Raw genomic sequence first — 19183 nt, 5'->3', positions numbered from 1 at the left:
GATATGGATCCTTGTGTCTTAATTTATTATCCAATCAAGATATTTATTTTCAACTTATTTTTATTTGCATTCAATTTTCGAAAATTAGTAATTTAGAAATTTTATTTGTAACTTTTATGTGCAAAGTTATAAATTAGCCTTAAGTATTCATACAATTTCAAATTAATTATTCTATATAATTTTTATTATAAAAATATGACATTTAATAAGATCAAGATTAATCTCTGTATTACCCTATAGTATTCCTGTCTATATTTATATAAATTATATGTATAGTAATATCATATTTTTATGTATTTTAAATAGGGACATAGATTCTAGTTCAGCATCAAGCAGTGTTTTTGTGGAATTGGTAAATTAAAAATACAATTTTTTTATTATAAAATCTTAACATTGTTTTATTTATGTATAGAGTAAGAGTTCAAGTTCTGAGTCTGATGAAGGAAAACTTTCTATCAGTTCGTAAGTATATTATACACAAGTACAAGATAAAATATACAAAACAACTCATATAATTTTATATTATATTCTTTCATTACTTAGTTGCAATGCTGGAGACTATGTTTTGGTTATATGGGACTCTATGTACAGAAATTATAGAGTATATCAAGAAAATAAAAGAAATTTGGTATTTTTGCATCCTGACAGCATAGACAACTTATTACTAAAAATCGGCTCTGGTAAGTATTTTAATATTACGCTTAACTTATTGCTGAATTATATTTATGATTTCAAAATTAAAGTAAAATAAGTGTTGATAATCATTAGCCATTATGTTTAACATCATAAAGTTAGGCTTTTCCAATAATTGCTGTATAAAAAAATAAACTTATAAAATGTTATAAACCATAAGTTCATTGTTGTATTTCAAAAGAAACATTGCTATAATCACATACTTTTAAATATATTAAGTTATTAAATAAGTAATCTATTCAATTTCCAGATAAAAATAAAATATTTTAGAAATGACAAATTATACACCTTTTGGTATTTTTAAAATACCTAAATTAAAAAATTAAGAATTAATTAAACCTATTGAATTAATATAATATTAGCTAATCCTACTATAATTGACGTCTCATAGAATTAAATATTGATTCTGTTAATGTATATTTTGGATGTTTATTTTAATATTTTATTTTATTAATACTTTCATGAACTTAGTCTATTACTTGTTACTTTAGTAAATCTTTCAAACTCAACTAATTATTCAATATTTAATAAAATTTAACGGTTTCAAGAACTATTAATAATGTTTTAAAGGTATTTTATTAGCTTCTTTATCAAATTTTGTTAGATCAGATACATAGTCAGTTTATGCAGACATTCTAATAATTCCCATTATTAATTTTATAGTCTATACCTATTTAATCAAGATTATCAAGTATCTCAGTTGACTTTTGAATTTTTAAAAATAATACAAATTTTTTTTATTTGTCAATAATTTGAATAGGTTTCAGAAAAAAATGTTTAAAGAATTTTATAAAACAGGGGTGGGCAACTGGTGGCAAGCGAGCCTTTTTAATCTGGCTCGTCCTACAGTCCTACATTTCTAAATTACATTATACAATTTTAAATTGTATTGTCTATACTCTATATTCTATCTCATTAATATAATAAATGTTATCTAGTATTGAACATTGTTAAATGTCTAAATGTCATAATATAATATAACCATCGTTGTTTGTACATTCGTACCGTGCTGTCGTTGAATTTATTATTTTTGTGTTTTTTTAGTGCTTAATAATGTCCGCAAAAAAGTGTAAAATGGTTTTGATCATAAAATGCTTGTTAATTTGTTAATATGTTAAGGAATGTTTAAGTTTATAATATAATTTATTGTTAAAAAAGTTAAAAGTTTTTTTGATTGAGACTTTGGCAAGTACTTCTTAATAATTGTTTAAGTTGTTCAAAAGACTGATTAAACTTAAGCGATACAAAGTTTCTAAAAAAGTAAAAATCATTAAATTTCATCTAATGAAGAATCTGTTTTTCTTTTCTTATCTTTCTCACTTTCTGATTGTCTATTTGGTGGTGGTACTAGGTAGCCTTAATTGTTTTGTCCTTTTATGATGAATCATTCTTAATCTAAAATACTATTTTGTTATTTGTAAATTAGTGATCTATAATAAATATGTAATTAAATGTATTAAGAAATAATTAAAGTATTGTACAAATTATTAAAAGTATAATAAGTATATAGTTGATAATATTTGAAATATAATAACACATTAATATGCTCATTTTTGATAGTGTTTTTATGATACCTACGTTTTAACACAATTAAAATCATTGTTGTTTTAAAATATTTAATATTAATTAAGTTTTCTTAATATTACCTTCATTAAAATGATATGTAGCGATGATTCCATTGTTGCCGTTGTCGATTCTTAAATAATGAATATAAGAAATTAAGAAATAACAATTATCCGAATGTATCAAACCAAATAAAACTAACCGGAATATAATATTTGTTATCAAACTATTCATAAAATAAATACTTATACATTTGTATGTATTTGATATTACTGTTTAGAATTTACAGTGATATTTCAAAATTACAATATGGCATATACATAATATTACATATATACAATATTACGAAGCATTAATTTCCCGCTTGATGGCTGATTTATTGATAACAATTGAAAGCAGCGTGACCAACAATAATTTTTTCTGCCAGATGAAAATAATTGTTGGAAAAATAACTTTAAAACCGCGTACATAGAAGAAAATACATATTATATTAATCTTACAAATCTAACCTCTTTTTTTTTTTTTTATAGATCATAATTATTATACAATGGATGGAGTCGACATGTCCCGATATTTTAAAGCACATATTATAAACGTAGTCTCGCTTTGAAATGCGCATATTTATTTAAAAAACTGTTTTCTCCATGGAAACTCACTAGTGATAACCACGATTTGTACGTGACGAGTAAACTTGCGCATGCGCAGATTACCCATCTCATTGTGAAACTCATCGATAAAGCCGAATTCCGACTATTGGTGTGCTTGCAAATACGCCCATAAAAATTATTGTACAATTATTGTACATTAATTGACCAGTACACGATTAAGGCGTTTACAGTTGTACTGGCGTACTTGACAAGTAATTCAAGTAATATTGGCCGTTCCTCGTTTGACTTGTGTCACATTTTGTCAAGTACACCAATCGTGGGAATTCGGCTTAATATGTGCTTCAAATGTCTAATGTAGTTAAGCTAGGAGTATAGGACATGACTCCATCCAATGTCTATAATCTAAGATATTAATCATTGATGTTAGTCCTAATTATTTTATTTCATTAATAAATAATTAGTATCAATGATATTAATAAATTATGAGTATTTTTATCTAATTTAAAAATATGGTATTATCTAATAAGAATCTAATTTTGATTATGCATAAAATAACCTTTTTTTTGACTTAGTATTAAAGTTTTATATAAAGCTCTATGAAGTTTGAAAGTTATATATCATACAAAAGTAAAATATGATTGATTATGTAATACATAAAATATTTCATTAAGCTATAAATTAAATAACATCTGCTGAACAATAATTAATACCTATGATAAATTTCAAAACCGTAAATCATAATTTGTTTTTGGTTATGCTTTGTAAATCGTATAAAATCTGCCTTTATGATCTATCAGTATTCAGTATAATAATAAATAATATTTGGATAATATAGTTAGTAGGTATACTGGATAAAACTATAATTTAAAATATTGAAGTATCAGTATAGCAAATAGCAGCTGGGCCCTGATTTCACAATTGCTTATGCCCAAAACTTAATGTAACTGTAATTTTAGTATTATCATTACCTTGGATCTCATCTTATATATCTATTAAATTTCAGACTCACGCTGATCTCAAATATATAAATTATTTTTATTTTAAATTATGGACTATGTTCATACTCAAAAGATGGCAGGGATTAACTTGAATTAATATCATTCTTTATTGTAAATTTAAGAGTACCATATTATAATTAAACCATTCATGGTTTAGGGTCATGATTTAAGATATCTTAAATCGTGTTTGGAGTATAAATTCATCAAATTAATTAAAAAAACACTCTTTTAAAATATTTATTTACACACATTATTATAAATTTATTTGTATTGACCTATGTTACCTTAAATTGCATTAAATACATTCCATTTGTTTCACAAATATTAGTATTAAATTAAAGATTTATAAAATAATTGACCACATGAAATATTATAAAACTAAAAAAATAATTTTATTGTATGTGAGATTACAACTGAAATATGTTGTTTTTTTTTTTTGCACATATTTTTAAAACACTAAAATTATTTGTAGGTAATATATGACTAATATTTTAATATACTTTACACATGAGTTACAAAATATTGTTTTGTTTGTAGATGAAACACCAAAATTACAACATTTTTCAGCAGAAGTTGTACAAAAAGAATACTGTCAAGCAGTTAAGGTAATTAAATAAAAATATTTTTATGTGTCATTGTTTTAAATTCTTAAGCAAAATTAAAACGTTATTTTTTTTTATATATATGACATTTGAAGCAGTAATTTTTTATTTAAAAAAAATATTTAAAACATTTTTAATTCATACTTTTTTTTTTACAGGAGGATAATAGATATAAAGTTAAAAAAGGATTGAAATTTTATCGAGTAAAAATACAGATGCTCAAGGGACCAAATCATCGACGAGAAATATCAACTTCTGATAGTTCATCTGTCTCAGTGACTTATGTTCAATAATTAAAAAACGACCGTGTGATAAATTTATATAGTTGACCTATAATAAATTTAATACTCAAAGTAATTAGAAAGTTAGTCAATATTTTGCTATTCATAAAAAAGAATTATTATTAGGTTATTAAAGTCATAAATAAAAGTTAGTTTATGTAGTATTGGTCCATTTTAATACACAACTGATTTAAATTATATATTCGTATATAATTCTAAAATGTTACTTTAAGTAAATTTGATATATTTACAAAAATTAATTATAGAATTATTTTAAAAATATGTATGAATAAGAATAATATTTTTACATAAGAAGTATAATAAGAGTTATTTTCTTCAACATTACTTTTGTAGTATTTACGAATTCAACAATTAAAATTTTATATTTTAATTACCCAATGATTCTCATTTTGTTCATTATATTATAATTTTAGTTACTACATATTTTTATTGTTAGTTTTTTTACTTAAATTTCTATTTTAAATTAAATTTAAATTGATTGTTACCCATATATTTTTCATAATTAAATACTAATTATATATTACTTGTCACTGTATACTTTTCATATGCACTAAAAGATTGATAGAGTTTTTCGTGTTAACAAATTAGTTTTCTAAAGTTTGTGCAATTTTAGTTTTTTTTTATTATTTCATACACATCTTAATTTTCTAACTTAAAAGGGTAAATATTAATTAGATGCATCCATTTATATATATATATTTTAGAGATCAAGTTATATTATTAAATTTAGTGACAGTGAGTCACTTGAACCTTTACTAATATTAAGTGATAAAATAATTATTATTACCACTTAATTTTAAAATAGTAATTTTTCAAGGACCACTGTTTATTTTGGTAGATATATGCACAGTTATACGTTTGTAATTTTTTATTTTGTACTTATGACTTAAATATATTTAAATATTTAGAACTTCAAGTTAAAATATTATAAATTAAAACAAGTATATAAATTTATATTTATTTTGAGTATTTTTATATTTACCTATTTTATGTATAATTGTACCTGCCATTATCCTTTATTATACATTGTATCTCATAGTTAGAATGTTACAAATAAATTCATAAATGTTAAACTTTTAAATTTTAGTGGATATTCAATTACATTAATTTGTATTTTATTGAGTTCAACGAAATTGTGTATGTTCTATTGTGTTAATTTATGTTTAAGATCATTTGGTTTTTAATTTGTATACTATTTCTCATGGTCCAAGTGTTAAAATTGACAATCTTCAGTTTTACACTAATTTTGTTTTCACCAAAGATAATAAATAGTCACACTGTAATATTTTGATATTAATAATTGTTTTTGTGCAATAGTTATTTTTGTGATTGCAATTTGTACATACTGCCTATGTATATAAAAATTCAATATATATAGGTATTATAATTAAAAGTCTATATTGTTAATTTTTATTGTTAAGAAAAATAATATGTTTATGTAAAAATGTATATTTTATTGTATTGTATTATTGTCATTATAATTTATAATAAATTTGGCTGTGTGTATTTTTAGTAGGTCGACTATTTCTTGTTCCATTATATTACTTAAATAATCTACTAACAAATTCCAAGAACAATATTTAAATATTAATCTACTGATTGACAGCATACAGACACGAGGAATTTAAAACTGACTAATTAGTTTAATTTTTAGACATTTTCTTAATGCATAGTAAATGATCAATACTCATTATTGTGTATGACTGATCATTCAAAATAAATATTGACTTCTAGATCATATAATTAACATGTATCTCATCTTCCTTCTATAACCTAACCCTTGTAATACTCGTATTATACTTTATATCAAGACATTTTCTTTAAAAACGTGGAAGGTTTTAGGATCAAGAAAAAAATTCTAAACGTATCTATAATAATTCAAAAAGAATCAAAATATTTTGAAAATAATAACATCAACATTTGGTAACAATTTCAAGTATATCAGTTTTCTTTATTTGAAAAGTAATTGAAGGTTTTTCATATTATTATTATATTTTTATAAATTGATCATTTACCTAACCTAACCTAACCCCATTAATGTATAGTATATTGCCTATGCATATCTTAAAAGGAGTTTTAGTAAACATATTTATTTTTAATGTATAATTCAATATTCATGATATATAAATATTGTACCTCCGTAATATTGAAAATGGTAATTAGCTATAAGATTTTGATAACACTGAAAATGTACAAATATAAAACAGCATAATATGACATAATAAATTCATATAAAAAATATAAGAAAATTGTGCACTTTAATATAGTAAAGTAGAAAATTGTACCTACCTAACTATACAAGGTACAAAATATGATTACATGAGAGAATTTTTTTTACAATATAACTTAAAAACAAGATATACCATTTTGTATTATAATTTGTAATAACAATATTTACATTTTTGTGTAAAAAAACTCTTATAGCATGAAAACTACTCGTATAATATTTTATGGATGAATAATAAAAACATTTTAAGTGGAAAAATGGTAGCATAAAAATGTTACTATGAAAGTTCTACAATAATATTATAAATAATGTTTGTTATAACATGAGATAATCGAAAATGATATAAAAAAAAGAAAAGACAAATACCTCTATGCAGTGGCGTAGCCAGGGGGGGTTTTGGGTGTTGTAACCCCCCCCCCATTGATTTTTATTTAATAATTTCTTTAATTATTCAATTCTCTGTTCTCACGCGGTCGTCGATAGTTTACCATAGTAGACAACCAATGGTTGAGGATTATTACCGTATATCTTTATTCATTCCATTTATAGATCATTTTTTAAATCAATTAAATGATCGATTTTCAAATCATAAATCTATACCTAATTGAAAATTTTAACTATATTTTACCATCATCCAATAGTATACATACCTAATGAAGAAAAATTAAGCAGCTAGTTGAAATGTATCAAGGTGATTTAGACTGCAGTGTGTTAGCAGCTGTGAGTGAAATTAAAATTTGGCATCAAAAATTTACAGCAACTAAAGATTTACCAAAAAATGCTATTGACGCTCTTCAAAAATGTAACGTATCAATTTTTCCTTCTACTTTCAAACTTTTACAGATTTTAGCAACTCTCCCAGTTACAACTGCTAGCAGTGAACGATCTTTTTCTATATTAAAAAGATTGAAAACATATTTACAAAACACCGCATGTGAAAATAGGTTAAATGGTTTGGCAATGATGAATATACATAGTGATATAGTAATAGACCCTGATGATGTCCTAAATAAATTAGCGACTAAAACAAGAAGACTACGCTTGATGTAAATACTGAATTGTAATATAATTAAAATATTGTTTGACATTAAATGTTTACAATACAATTTGAAATAATTTGTTTTATGTATACCTATCTATTGTATAGACCTAAGACGTAAACCCCCCCCATTGAAAAATCCTGGCTACTCCACTGCCTCTATGCATGCAATAATTATGAAACGTGTAAAATATGTAAAAATAAACATCACAAAAAATAAATTTACACACACGAGCAAAGTCTATAAACTGATGGTATTTTATAACAGTTAAATTAACATATATTAAAAATAACTAAATTTACTAAATAATTAAACCCAGTAGTTTAAGTTTTAAACAGAAAAAAAAATGAGATTTATAGGATTTCAGGACATATTTTTGATTTCTGAGCGATATGAATTTAAGATTTTAACAGCAAGTATTAATGCTTGAAAACCAGAATTGATATTCATATTCTCCATATTATTTTTATTTAAAAGGAAATTTGAAAAAGATAACTAATATGTACATTTTTGTTAATGTTTTTAATTAAATGTCGGACTTAAGTGTGTACAATAATGTGCCTAGGTACTGGGTACTTTATTTATTTAGGTATTTATTGCTTATTGTTTAATTAACTATAGAAAGTTACTAAAACAGAGTTAATTTATCATTAATTCCGACATACAAGCTGTCGGACTACTCGGTATATATAGAATAATAAAACGCTTACAAACAACGTATATTACAATTATATCATCACATAATATAATAATATATTAATATATGAGATATATATATATATCAATATAATATGTAATGAATAATATTCTATTTTACGCATCCAATTTAGTTACCTACAACTAAATCGCCCGTAGTAATTGCAGTGTACGCTACGCAACTTCACATGATTGGTTTTTACCAATCCCTTATCACTGGTATAGGTGCTTCGGCTATCTTTACGACCAACGCCGTTGTGCCGTAGTCGACGCGTCGATTGATCGCGTTCGGCGCTCACCGAGTCAAATGGACTTGGCGGCGCAATCGAATTTCGCTGTACCCTCCCTCTCAGTTCACCGGAAATCATCACCGTCTGCACATCACTTCCGAAAACGCTCCGTGGTCGTCTCATGATAGCAGCCGCCAACCCGCCATTTGAGCTACGCGTCGAACTGTTTGATTCGCTACACGTACCTACTACGTCGTCGTGCTGTGGGATTCGTGTCGTCCGGGCCGCACGAGAGTGACTGTCAACGACCCGACGAGACGTTTTTCGAGTACCTCCCGCTCCCCCCCCCACCCCGACCAAGGGCGTACCGACTGCTGCCCCGTCGTGGTCTTGCTCTGCTCTGTTCAAACGTCTCCTGTCGACATGCAACAGGCACAGCCCGCCAGTCTCAAGGTAAACACCGTGTTTATTATCCCGGATGCCGATTTGGTAAAATATGTACATTGAGATCGCCGTTTAAACAGCGATTGTTAGTTCTACATTAGGGCGGCTAAACGTTGAGATGTGTTCAATAGTTTCTCATACCAGGCCATAGAAGTGACAATAATATGGTGAATTTCAATAGTATCACCGATATCTATTGTAAGTGATGAAAATTTATATTATATTTCTTAAAGCCTACCATAAAAGTTAGACCCTTTCGCTGCTTTCTCTTTTCAATTTTATTAATTATATGTTGTAACACTAACAATAACGATAATATTATTTATTTGACAAATTAAAATACAAAGAATAGTTAAAACTTATGTTCTTTTTTCAAAAGCAAGCGCATGCTAAAAAAAGAGAGTTTGTGATCAAGCGTCATAAGAATTAGAATGAAAATCTATATGTAAAATAACAGTAAGATAAATGATATGAGAACAACACTGATAGTGTACCTATAGTAAATTACATGTTATAATGGATAACATCTTAAAAATCTATCACATAGAAAAAGTTAAAATTAACCTATTTTGTGCATTTTACATAGTATTAGTAGCTGTCAAAACACTACTGTTTTTGTGTTTGTATAAATGATGCACATAAAGATATATGTGATTTAAAATTATGGCTATTTTGTCATGTGCGTTCTACTGCAGATTGCGGTTTACCTGCAATTACTGGACGCTTGTCGTAATTACCTACTTACTCTCAATACTTTACAAAATATTTGATATTTATTTCATTACATGAATTATTTTATTTTAGTCTACTGGCGCCATTATAAAATTAATACATTCCATGTTGGTATAAGTTAATTAGAGCCGGCAATATATATACACTTTGGTAGGTACCTCAAATAGTTCCTTTAGATTTTTGACCATTATGTTTCTTCACAGCTCACAATAATCTTAATTTAAGTGTATAGCTTTATCTTGTGCAATACTTTATATTTATTGAACTTGTTAGATACATATGTATATTTATAAAAATAATAAATTAAATTGTATTATTATTTGTAAATATAATATTGCTATGTATATTATATATTTATAATTATTTTTGATATTTTAACAGAAGAGAAAACAATATTCTATTATGGATCTAAGGATAAAATACTCCATTGGAGCTATATCTTCCATGGAATATAAACGTCGTGCAATTCTTAATGAGTTAAATTATATGTCGTATTCATCGGGTAGATTTTCTTTGCCTACAATGTACCCTACTAACATAAATGATCGGATTCGTCCTACACGATTGATACTAGATACTATTCTAGGTATGGAAGTTGATCCTAGAGAAGGTAAACGGTATGTATATTTTATAATGTAGAAATTAATATTCTGGGTTATATTAAGAAATATAAAAAGTTGTTATTATTTCTATATCTATATGCATTAAAAATATATTGTCTTTTGATGGGATATTTATTGAAGTAAAGTTAATTTTTATTGTAATTACATTATATACTATTTCTTGAAAGTCTTACAAATAATTTTATTCTAAAAAAATGTGTTTTTTTATAATCTAAAATGAACTTATTTATAAAACATTCTAATTATAGATTTAAAATATGTGTTTATTTTTTAGTTTACTAGTCTTGTCCAAATACCATAATGTTACATTGTTTAATGTATCCGAAGTTCAATTCTTTCATCACATAAAGCGTGTGCCTATTCCACTTGATCCAAAAAGTAATACAATATCGCCAAATTCAGTACATTGGCTTTGGGATGGTTCAGTATTTTCTGTTTGCCATTTTGATTCTGTGCATTTTTGGGACTCAAATACTTGTAAAATAATTGAAACTGTGAAATTGCGTACTAAAGTTTTGAACCATATTATAGCTGCAAAAAAAAATAGTACTCACAAATATGTTGCAGGTACTAAATAATTTAGAAAAATTGATATGATAACATTTAAATATGTCATCGTTATCTAGGCATAAAATTAATTAATTTTTTAACTCAAAAATAAATAAAAAAACAACTTTTTTTTTTAGTGTCAGGAGCTACTGGACATGTGTTTATAATTGATATGCTGCATGGTATTGTTGTAATGACTATGAATAATATTGAAAAATCGGCAATAAGAACTATCCAGTGGCATCCAACAAATGAAAAACAATATGTTACTGGCAATGACAGTGGGAATATTTTCCTATGGGATATTCGTTATCAAATGAAATATGTTTTAAAATTCCAAAGGGATAATTCTGGTCTTATATCAAGTCTTGATAAAGCAGCTCTTGGGTTACGTTTTTATAATTGCGGAAATAATATTATATCTGTTGACTACAAAGGAAGCATCAAAACTTGGTAAAAATTATTATTTAATATTTTATGAACTATTAGAATTATAATATGATAATATTATATGTAATATATATATATAATATGCAGGTGTCATGTTAGGATTTACCCATTCGGATATCTCCTGAAATTCTGTTTTTTTTTCATAAGACTCACAGAGACAAGGACTATAAGTTTATTTTATATTTAATTATTTTCATAAATATTGAAAATATTTTTCTAAAAATGTTGACTTGATATTTTATTTTCATTAATTTGGTGGTTTTTAGTATTTTTATAGTTTTGATAATAATTTTTAATTATTTAATAACATAGTACTGTTTAACAAACACGTGGCCCACAGGTTTCTGTGGCCAGCAAATGCTTTCAGTGTTCAAAAAAAAATATATTTAAAATCACAATTTTATTAAAGCTTTAAAATATTCAAAAAAAAAAAATAAAATTAACTACAAAATGGCTTTCTTCGAAATTTTCAAAAAGGTTAAATGAAAAAATATTTTTTTTTCAATACATTAAATTAAATTAAAATAAAATATAAAATACTTGTACTTCTTGTCTTTATGAAAAAACAGAATTATGATATCTCCATTATTTAAGGACATATTGCAATAGGTAAATCCTCATGGGATACCCTATTTATTTTACTATTCAATAGTTAATTAATCAAATAGACATTTGAGAAGTTAGTGCAGTGTTTATTTAGTTTTTAATAAATGTAATAAATGTGCATGTAATATTGACTCTAAATAATAATATTTTTAATTATGAGGTTGAAAACAAAAGTAAAAATAACTCATTTCTTAATCAAAATTAAAACGGCTTTCAATATTTTAAAATACTGTACTTAGATAATAAAAAAATATAACAATAATAATTTATTTATTGCAGGGATGTTAATACTGGTAAACTGCGTCCTAACCATTATGCATCTGTGTCATTGAGTGATCTAAACACTTCTCATCTTCATAAACACTATCAGTTTGATGTTACTGACAATTTAAAAGAAGATATTGCATTTTTTCCATCAACAAGAGGAATGAGAATATTTGACATTGAAAGTGGTGAACATTTACCTTCTTCTAATGATGTAGGTCTATCTTTAAGCTGTGCTAATTATGATCCTAAAAATTTGTGTCTTTATGGATCTTCTAATGAATCGATAAAATCCTGGAAACCTCAAAAATGTGAAAACAATATACATTTTGAATACCCTAGCCAATTTGATGTATATTAATACTTTCTAACAATTTTATGTATATATTTATACCTAGATATTTATTTATTTTATACTAGCAAATTGTTGCTATTATTTATTGATACCTGATATTTTATTTGTTCCGTTAGATGGTTGATTTCAACCAATGCTGGTACAAATTACACTCAAAATTATGCATATCCAAATTATAGTTATGATTTTTAAAATAAATAAATTTTGAATTTGAATTGAATTGAAAAATATTTAAAACTATGTTGATTTAACTTATATTCAAAAATTATAAAAACGAGATAGTATTAAGTTGCACTAAATTTCTTGGCCAGATTACATTGATTACTTTAGAGCAGACACGTCAAACTAGTGGCTCGTGGTTAATTTAAGTTGTTTGTTGTCTGCAACTACCAATTTTGATGGACCAAATCAAAAAATAATAATAAATCAAATTATAAAATATTTATTTTGTATAACAACTATCTTAGAGAATGGTATATTATACATTATTATACTGTCTTATCTTCTGAAAAACTGTAATCAAAAAAGTATTAATAATGGTTTTATGATATATATATATATATATATATATATATATATATCGTTATGTAAATCGTAATACATTTTTGAACAAATTAAGGTTAGGTTATGTTAATATGTATAATCTTCTTGTGCTTTCTTTTATTCATATACACTATAACCAAAAAATCATTTCCATTTCTTCCCTCTAAAACTAAAATGAGTGATATCACGTATCATGTGAGAAATGTACAATTTAAATAGTTTAAATGCTCTCCTGAAAATTGATGAAAATGTAGATACGCACTATTTCGGTTTATCTAATGAAATATTAGATTAATAAATTATAAATTATAAAATTAAAAAAAATTTATAAAATATTTTTTTTTTTTTTTTTGATCAATGTTTGTGAGCAGTTTATGTAGTTAACCATTCAATATATTTGACCCACTTGGTACTTTGAGGTTGACATGCCTGCTTTAAAGGATGTGATATCTACGTTAACAAATCAGAAGAATTTGAAATGGCTTTCATTCTGTCAGTATTGATTTTAAAATTATAGTTAAGTTTTAATTACTGAATACTACTTACTATAGTGTCAAAGTATATGAAAAATAGAAGCCTTACTCTACGCATATATATTTTATTTCATTTAAAAATATAAAAAACTTAAGATGGTTCTTATATGCATTCATGTAGGTAACTATTTTGTACATAGCTTAATAGTTAAACATGTCCTGATTCTATCTAAAAAAATATGTTTAAAATTAGAAAATAGGTTTAATGTGTCTTTCATAATTTTTTCTTCTTAAAAATATATATTAAAAAAAAATGTATCTTCTGTGTGTACCTTTTAATTTTTTGACTTGATTTTAATTATAAATTTAACATGAACATTAATTTAATAATGCATACAATTGTCTATATTTTGTAACTTAATAAATAACCAGAATTTGGGCCCTCCAAATCAAAGTTATACTTTGCTGGACCTTATTATTCAATTAATTATAATCATAGTAGTTGATAGAATTAAAAATCTGTAAATTTATTTTGATTACCCATTGGTGTATGTCATATAAAATAATTTTACTTCAATGTGTTAACTATAAGTTATAACTAATAACATTTTTTGTATAATTGCTTAATGAATAACAATGGATAAAATCATAATTTAAAAATTAAAGTGTAGGCGAATTATGAATAACAAGAAATGTTAGTCAGATGTCTTATTTAAATTTAACTAATATTTAAAGCAAGTTGGTGTTATAGAAGTATAGATATAAAAGAAAATATATTTATTCTTAGAAAAATTTCAATAAAAAATATCAACAAACCACATCAGTATACTTATAAGTTATATTGGTTATATAAAATTTCATGTGGTAATGCCATCATGTAAAATATTAATGTACTTTTAATATTAATATAACAGATATTTCCAAGACCAATAAATCATACTTTAAATTATTACTAAATGTAATACAATAAATAATTAAAATAAAATCAGTCTTATTTATTTTATTATTTTGTATATTTAGTTATAGTTATGTGGACAGTTATTTTAGGATAAAACTTTCACTCATTGCGTTCATAAAATCTTCTTTAGTTACCATTACATTGTCATGAGTTGCACATTGTTTGTCTGAAATAAGTAATAATGCATAGTTTATTGTACTCATTTAACTTATAGTAGTAATAAATATATAATTTCAACAGTACAAGAGTTTATGTTACAACATAAAAAGATTTACCATTAATAAGTATCATTCGTTTTTGAATAACTCTTCTAGCACTGTTTAGCCATGCATTGTGACACATTCCATACAATTCAGCCCCTGTTACTTGGTCTGGAAGATGCTCTATTAAATCTTCTAGATGAAAATTTGAATATAAATTAAATCTAAAAAAATTTAAAAATTTAAAACATCTTAAAAATAATACACACAAAATAATAAAATTTATAAATTGTCTCAAATTAAATAAAATTATATAATATATAAATGTATGTGTTTTGTGTTCAATGTATTCATGTCAATATACCTAGTATACAAATTGATATTGTTTCATATAATATGCGAGTGTAATGTTACATACTTTTTTGTTAATGCTCTTAATACATGAAGTTTTGATTCTTTATCATTACAACCACCAACATAAATACTTTTATCAAGTCTAAAATAAATATTTATTTTTAATAAGATGTATTAAAATTATTAGTATTTAATAGAATACCTTCCTGGACGTAAAAGTGCTGAATCAATAAGATCTGGTCTATTTGTAGCACCTAATACAAATATTTGTTGATTTTCTGATGTCATTCCATCCATTTCAGTTAGCAATTGTGATACAACTCTATAAATATAAATAATATGGGAAAAAAATAGCATTATAAAATAATAATAAAAATTTTTTACCTATCTCCAACACCTCCAGAATCTCCATTTTGACCACGTTTTGGAGCTAATGAATCGAGTTCATCAAAAAACAAAATACATGGTACAGCTGAACGAGCCTTGTTAAACACTAATAAATATTTAAAATATTAGTTTGAGTATCTTAATTTCACACTTACTATTTTACTAGCATAATTAAAGTATTATACAAGTGTATTGTTAAATATTTACCTTCTCGTACATTAGCTTCACTTTGTCCAATATACATATTAAGTAATTCGGGACCTTTAATTGATAAAAAGTTGTATTTACATTCAGTTGCCACAGCTTTTGCTAATAATGTTTTTCCAGTTCCAGGTGGACCATATAATAATATTCCTAGGTACAAAATTATATGTAAAATTATTTTTAAAAAATTATAGAGAATTATTAATTATTACTTCTAAATTAAAAATGTATTAATTTAATCTTAATAGTTCACTTAAATGAAATGGATTAACTATGGGTACTTAATTGTGTTTAAAAGGACGATTAGCTTACTATGTATTCGTTTAATTTTTAGTAACAGACACGGCATAGAGCACTAAGTAAGGTTTGTACCAAACATCACTGACCTGCTGAAGTTGACTAAAATGCTTTTTTCTTAAGTAGTCATATTGTAATGCAGTAGTCAAAGCTAATCAATCTATTCTATAATTAATGAAATATATAACCTGATCTCCTCATATTAAATGTTGAAGGTTTCAATGCAGACATAATTTCTTCTTTCACATTTATTAAGCCCCCAACATCATCCCACTTTACAACTTGTACTGATGGCGCTCCAATTGATTTTGTGAATATTAAATTTATTTTGTCTATAAAAATGAATAATTTAAAAAATACAACATAGTTTAATATTATATAATAATATGAACTTTAAAATAATTATTTACAAACCTATTGAAAGCATTATATCAGATTCATCTAATGTTACATCAGTAGATTTAATATTATGTACAGCCATATGATTCCTTAAAAAAATATATAAATATATACATAAATTAACAAAGGCATGCCTATATATATTTTAAACATAAAACTGTTTCATTTCTAAATTTACTTTACAGCTAATAGCAGCATTGTCATATAATTTGTATAATTGAAACCAGAAGTATGGTCTACAATTTGTTTAATTATTTTGTTATCTAATGCAATAGAATCTCTTTTTAATATCCATTTTAATAACTGTTCTCTGTTTGTTTTACTTAAATTTCCAACTTGTTGACATTGTAAAAATAGTCTTAAGAAAACAGGGCTTAGATCTTCTTTTGAGTTTGTAGTAGCAATAATTATAATAGGATTCTTGGTTTCTACATATATTTGTCTAATAAATATATCTAAAATTTCTTGTTCTAAATCTTTAGTGGAAGATAAGCTTAAAGCCTGTAATTAAATAATGCAATTCATTATTTCAAAAATGAAAAATCTTAATATATATTTATATTTACTTCAATATTTTCTAAGTGTAATAAACAAGGTGTCATTTTTCTAATATCATCAAAAAAGTATTCTATTCTTTTTTTGAATTGAACAATATTGTTTGTAGGCCAGTTAAAACAACATTGAGATATATATTGTACTCCAATATATTTTGATACTGACTCAATTAATAATTTTTTGCCACAACCATTAACTCCGTAAACTAAGAAAACTGGTTTCAAAGATTCAAAATCTAAAAAAGAAAAAAATGGTTAATGTTTTAAAATTTAGTTGAACTTTAATTATCCAAACTACAATTAACGTATCTGAACACCATATTAGTTATAGCGATCATATACTTTACTTAATCATATTGAATATACAATGTATCATGTATCTTTTACTTTGTAAAAAAAATGTATGTATATATTTTAATATTAATATATAATCATGTAATTTTAATTTTAATGTAAAATTGTTATATCTCTATGATACACTATGTAAAGTAATAAAGAAATTTCCAGTAACCAAACTTTTACTTTTTCATACTAGATCCGATTTTGATTAGTTCAAGCTATCAAGGTTCTAGTATACATTTTTTTAATTTGATAAGATAATGCTATTTTAAATATTATAACCACCTCGCTAGATGTACAAGATAATAAGAAAATATTGAAATTATTACCTGTGTACCTCTGATAAATAAATGGTTTAATCATAGACACAATTAATTCCCCTTCATCATTCATTCCACCCGGAAATATGTTCAAAATAAAATCATTGAAATTATTTATATTTAATATTTTTAGGTTATTTATTGCAAATTCTTTTTCTATGGGTAAATATGTGTTAGTTGAATATTGAACTTCATTTAATTTAGTATGAAAATTAGATATATAAAATTTATTTTTGCAATTGTATACATTTGTTTGCACATTTTTTTCTTCCAGGTCAACAATTTTAATGTAAAAAATTGATATACTATTAGATTCTACTAAATATTCTGCTTCTGGATAAGACTTTCTTAAATCTAATTTTAATATATCTCCTATTGATACACATTTTGGAAGAGAAAAATAATTGTAAAGTATTTTATCCTGTAATATTTGTGTTTCTGCATTAAATACCAAGGGTTTCATCACAGATATTGATACTTTTTGTGTTATTTTTGGTTCAAAGTCTATTAATGGTTTGATAATTCTCAACATACAAGCTTGACAAGTATGATTGCAGTTACTTAGATTAAATAAATTTGTTGAAGTTAGAATGCAATCAGATCCTTTATAAGAGGTCAACACTATTATTCTGTTATAGTGTGACATAGGTAAACTATAAGAATCTTTAGTCTTAATATTGGCTAGTACCCATTGCATATTATTCAATTTTAATTTGTCTAATGTTTCCTGACTGACAAATATACAATTGTGAATTTCTAAATTGTGTTTTAGAATTGTTATATTGTCATAATGATGCGTTACTAGCTTTTCCAATATATTATCAGGAACACATTTAAAATGTATTTCAGATCCAAAAAGAATGTTGACTCTGAGATCGTGAAGCATTTTTGACCGTATGACTTGAGATTTGGATCTGTTGAAACACGATTTCAATACATAATTTATGAACGAAATGTACTTGAGAAGATATTTCCTTTGAATCGCCATATTTTTATAGTTGCAATTTTATGGGTTACGATATTACACGCAAGACTAAAGAAAATTGGAAAACTAAACAAATATAAAATTTGGTAATTAATTTCTCACATACTAAAATATTAAATTATCACGAGAAAAATATAATTTATTGATAAGAATGAAAATCGAAAATGTATTATCAATTTATTAAACAT

At 24.8% G+C, this 19183-nt stretch overlaps 4 protein-coding genes across 14 annotated transcripts in view; 2 read left to right on the top strand and 2 right to left on the bottom strand.

The window, feature by feature from the left end:
• LOC114130096 (RB1-inducible coiled-coil protein 1) overlaps positions 1-6272 on the top strand; it is a 29844-nt gene extending 23572 nt beyond the window's left edge. For both annotated transcript variants that reach the window (XM_027994988.2, XM_027994986.2), the window contains exons 17-21: positions 307-352; positions 413-462; positions 544-680; positions 4400-4467; positions 4623-6272. In XM_027994988.2, coding sequence (XP_027850789.2) covers positions 307-352; positions 413-462; positions 544-680; positions 4400-4467; positions 4623-4757 — 436 coding nt within the window. In that variant the 3' untranslated portion in view covers positions 4758-6272. The remainder of the gene's footprint in view (positions 1-306; positions 353-412; positions 463-543; positions 681-4399; positions 4468-4622) is intronic.
• LOC114130098 (uncharacterized) overlaps positions 1-9142 on the bottom strand; it is a 30121-nt gene extending 20979 nt beyond the window's left edge. For 2 of the 5 annotated variants that reach the window (XR_007605909.1, XR_007605917.1), the window contains exon 1: positions 8868-9007. Coding sequence is in view for 2 of the 5 variants with exons in the window: in XM_050206524.1 (XP_050062481.1) it covers positions 8872-9142 (271 nt within the window). In the remaining 3 variants the exon portion in view is untranslated. Of the gene's footprint in view, positions 1-2339; positions 2493-8867 lie in introns of those variants that run through there. The other 3 variants (XM_050206524.1, XM_050206525.1, XR_007605910.1) reach the window with 2 other exon arrangements.
• LOC114130111 (DNA excision repair protein ERCC-8-like) lies at positions 8976-13197 on the top strand. Of its 5 annotated transcripts, none has more exons than XM_027995007.2 (6): positions 8976-9412; positions 10208-10285; positions 10517-10752; positions 11033-11325; positions 11445-11760; positions 12643-13197. In XM_027995007.2, exons 3-6 carry the CDS (start codon positions 10538-10540, stop codon positions 12986-12988), a joined length of 1170 nt encoding a protein of 389 aa, XP_027850808.1. In that variant the 5' UTR covers positions 8976-9412; positions 10208-10285; positions 10517-10537; the 3' UTR covers positions 12989-13197. The 5 variants fall into 5 exon arrangements, with proteins under 5 accessions (XP_027850808.1, XP_027850806.1, XP_027850804.1 ...); XM_027995005.2 differs by having other exon boundaries at positions 8976-9601; XM_027995006.2 differs by lacking the exon at positions 10208-10285 and adding an exon at positions 9494-9601 and having other exon boundaries at positions 8977-9412.
• Positions 13198-14972: 1775 nt separating this feature from the next.
• LOC114130125 (peroxisomal biogenesis factor 6) lies at positions 14973-19153 on the bottom strand. Of its 2 annotated transcripts, XM_027995022.2 has the most exons (11): positions 18020-19148; positions 17364-17587; positions 16976-17298; positions 16813-16886; positions 16587-16730; positions 16105-16251; positions 15895-16003; positions 15713-15832; positions 15575-15652; positions 15232-15380; positions 14973-15122 (listed from the first exon to the last, which is right to left on the bottom strand). In XM_027995022.2, the coding sequence occupies exons 1-11, from the start codon at positions 18996-18998 to the stop codon at positions 15037-15039; spliced, it is 2433 nt and encodes an 810-aa protein (XP_027850823.1). In that variant the 5' UTR covers positions 18999-19148; the 3' UTR covers positions 14973-15036. The 2 variants fall into 2 exon arrangements, with proteins under 2 accessions (XP_027850823.1, XP_027850824.1); XM_027995023.2 differs by lacking the exon at positions 14973-15122 and having other exon boundaries at positions 15255-15380; positions 15521-15652; positions 18020-19153.
• Positions 19154-19183: the final 30 nt, after the last annotated feature.

The sequence above is a fragment of the Aphis gossypii genome, chromosome X, assembly GCF_020184175.1.
Source record: "Aphis gossypii isolate Hap1 chromosome X, ASM2018417v2, whole genome shotgun sequence".
Taxonomy (NCBI): Eukaryota; Metazoa; Arthropoda; class Insecta; order Hemiptera; family Aphididae; genus Aphis; species Aphis gossypii.
Note: the sequence above shows the minus strand (reverse complement) of the source record. Positions and strands in the feature narration are given on the sequence as shown.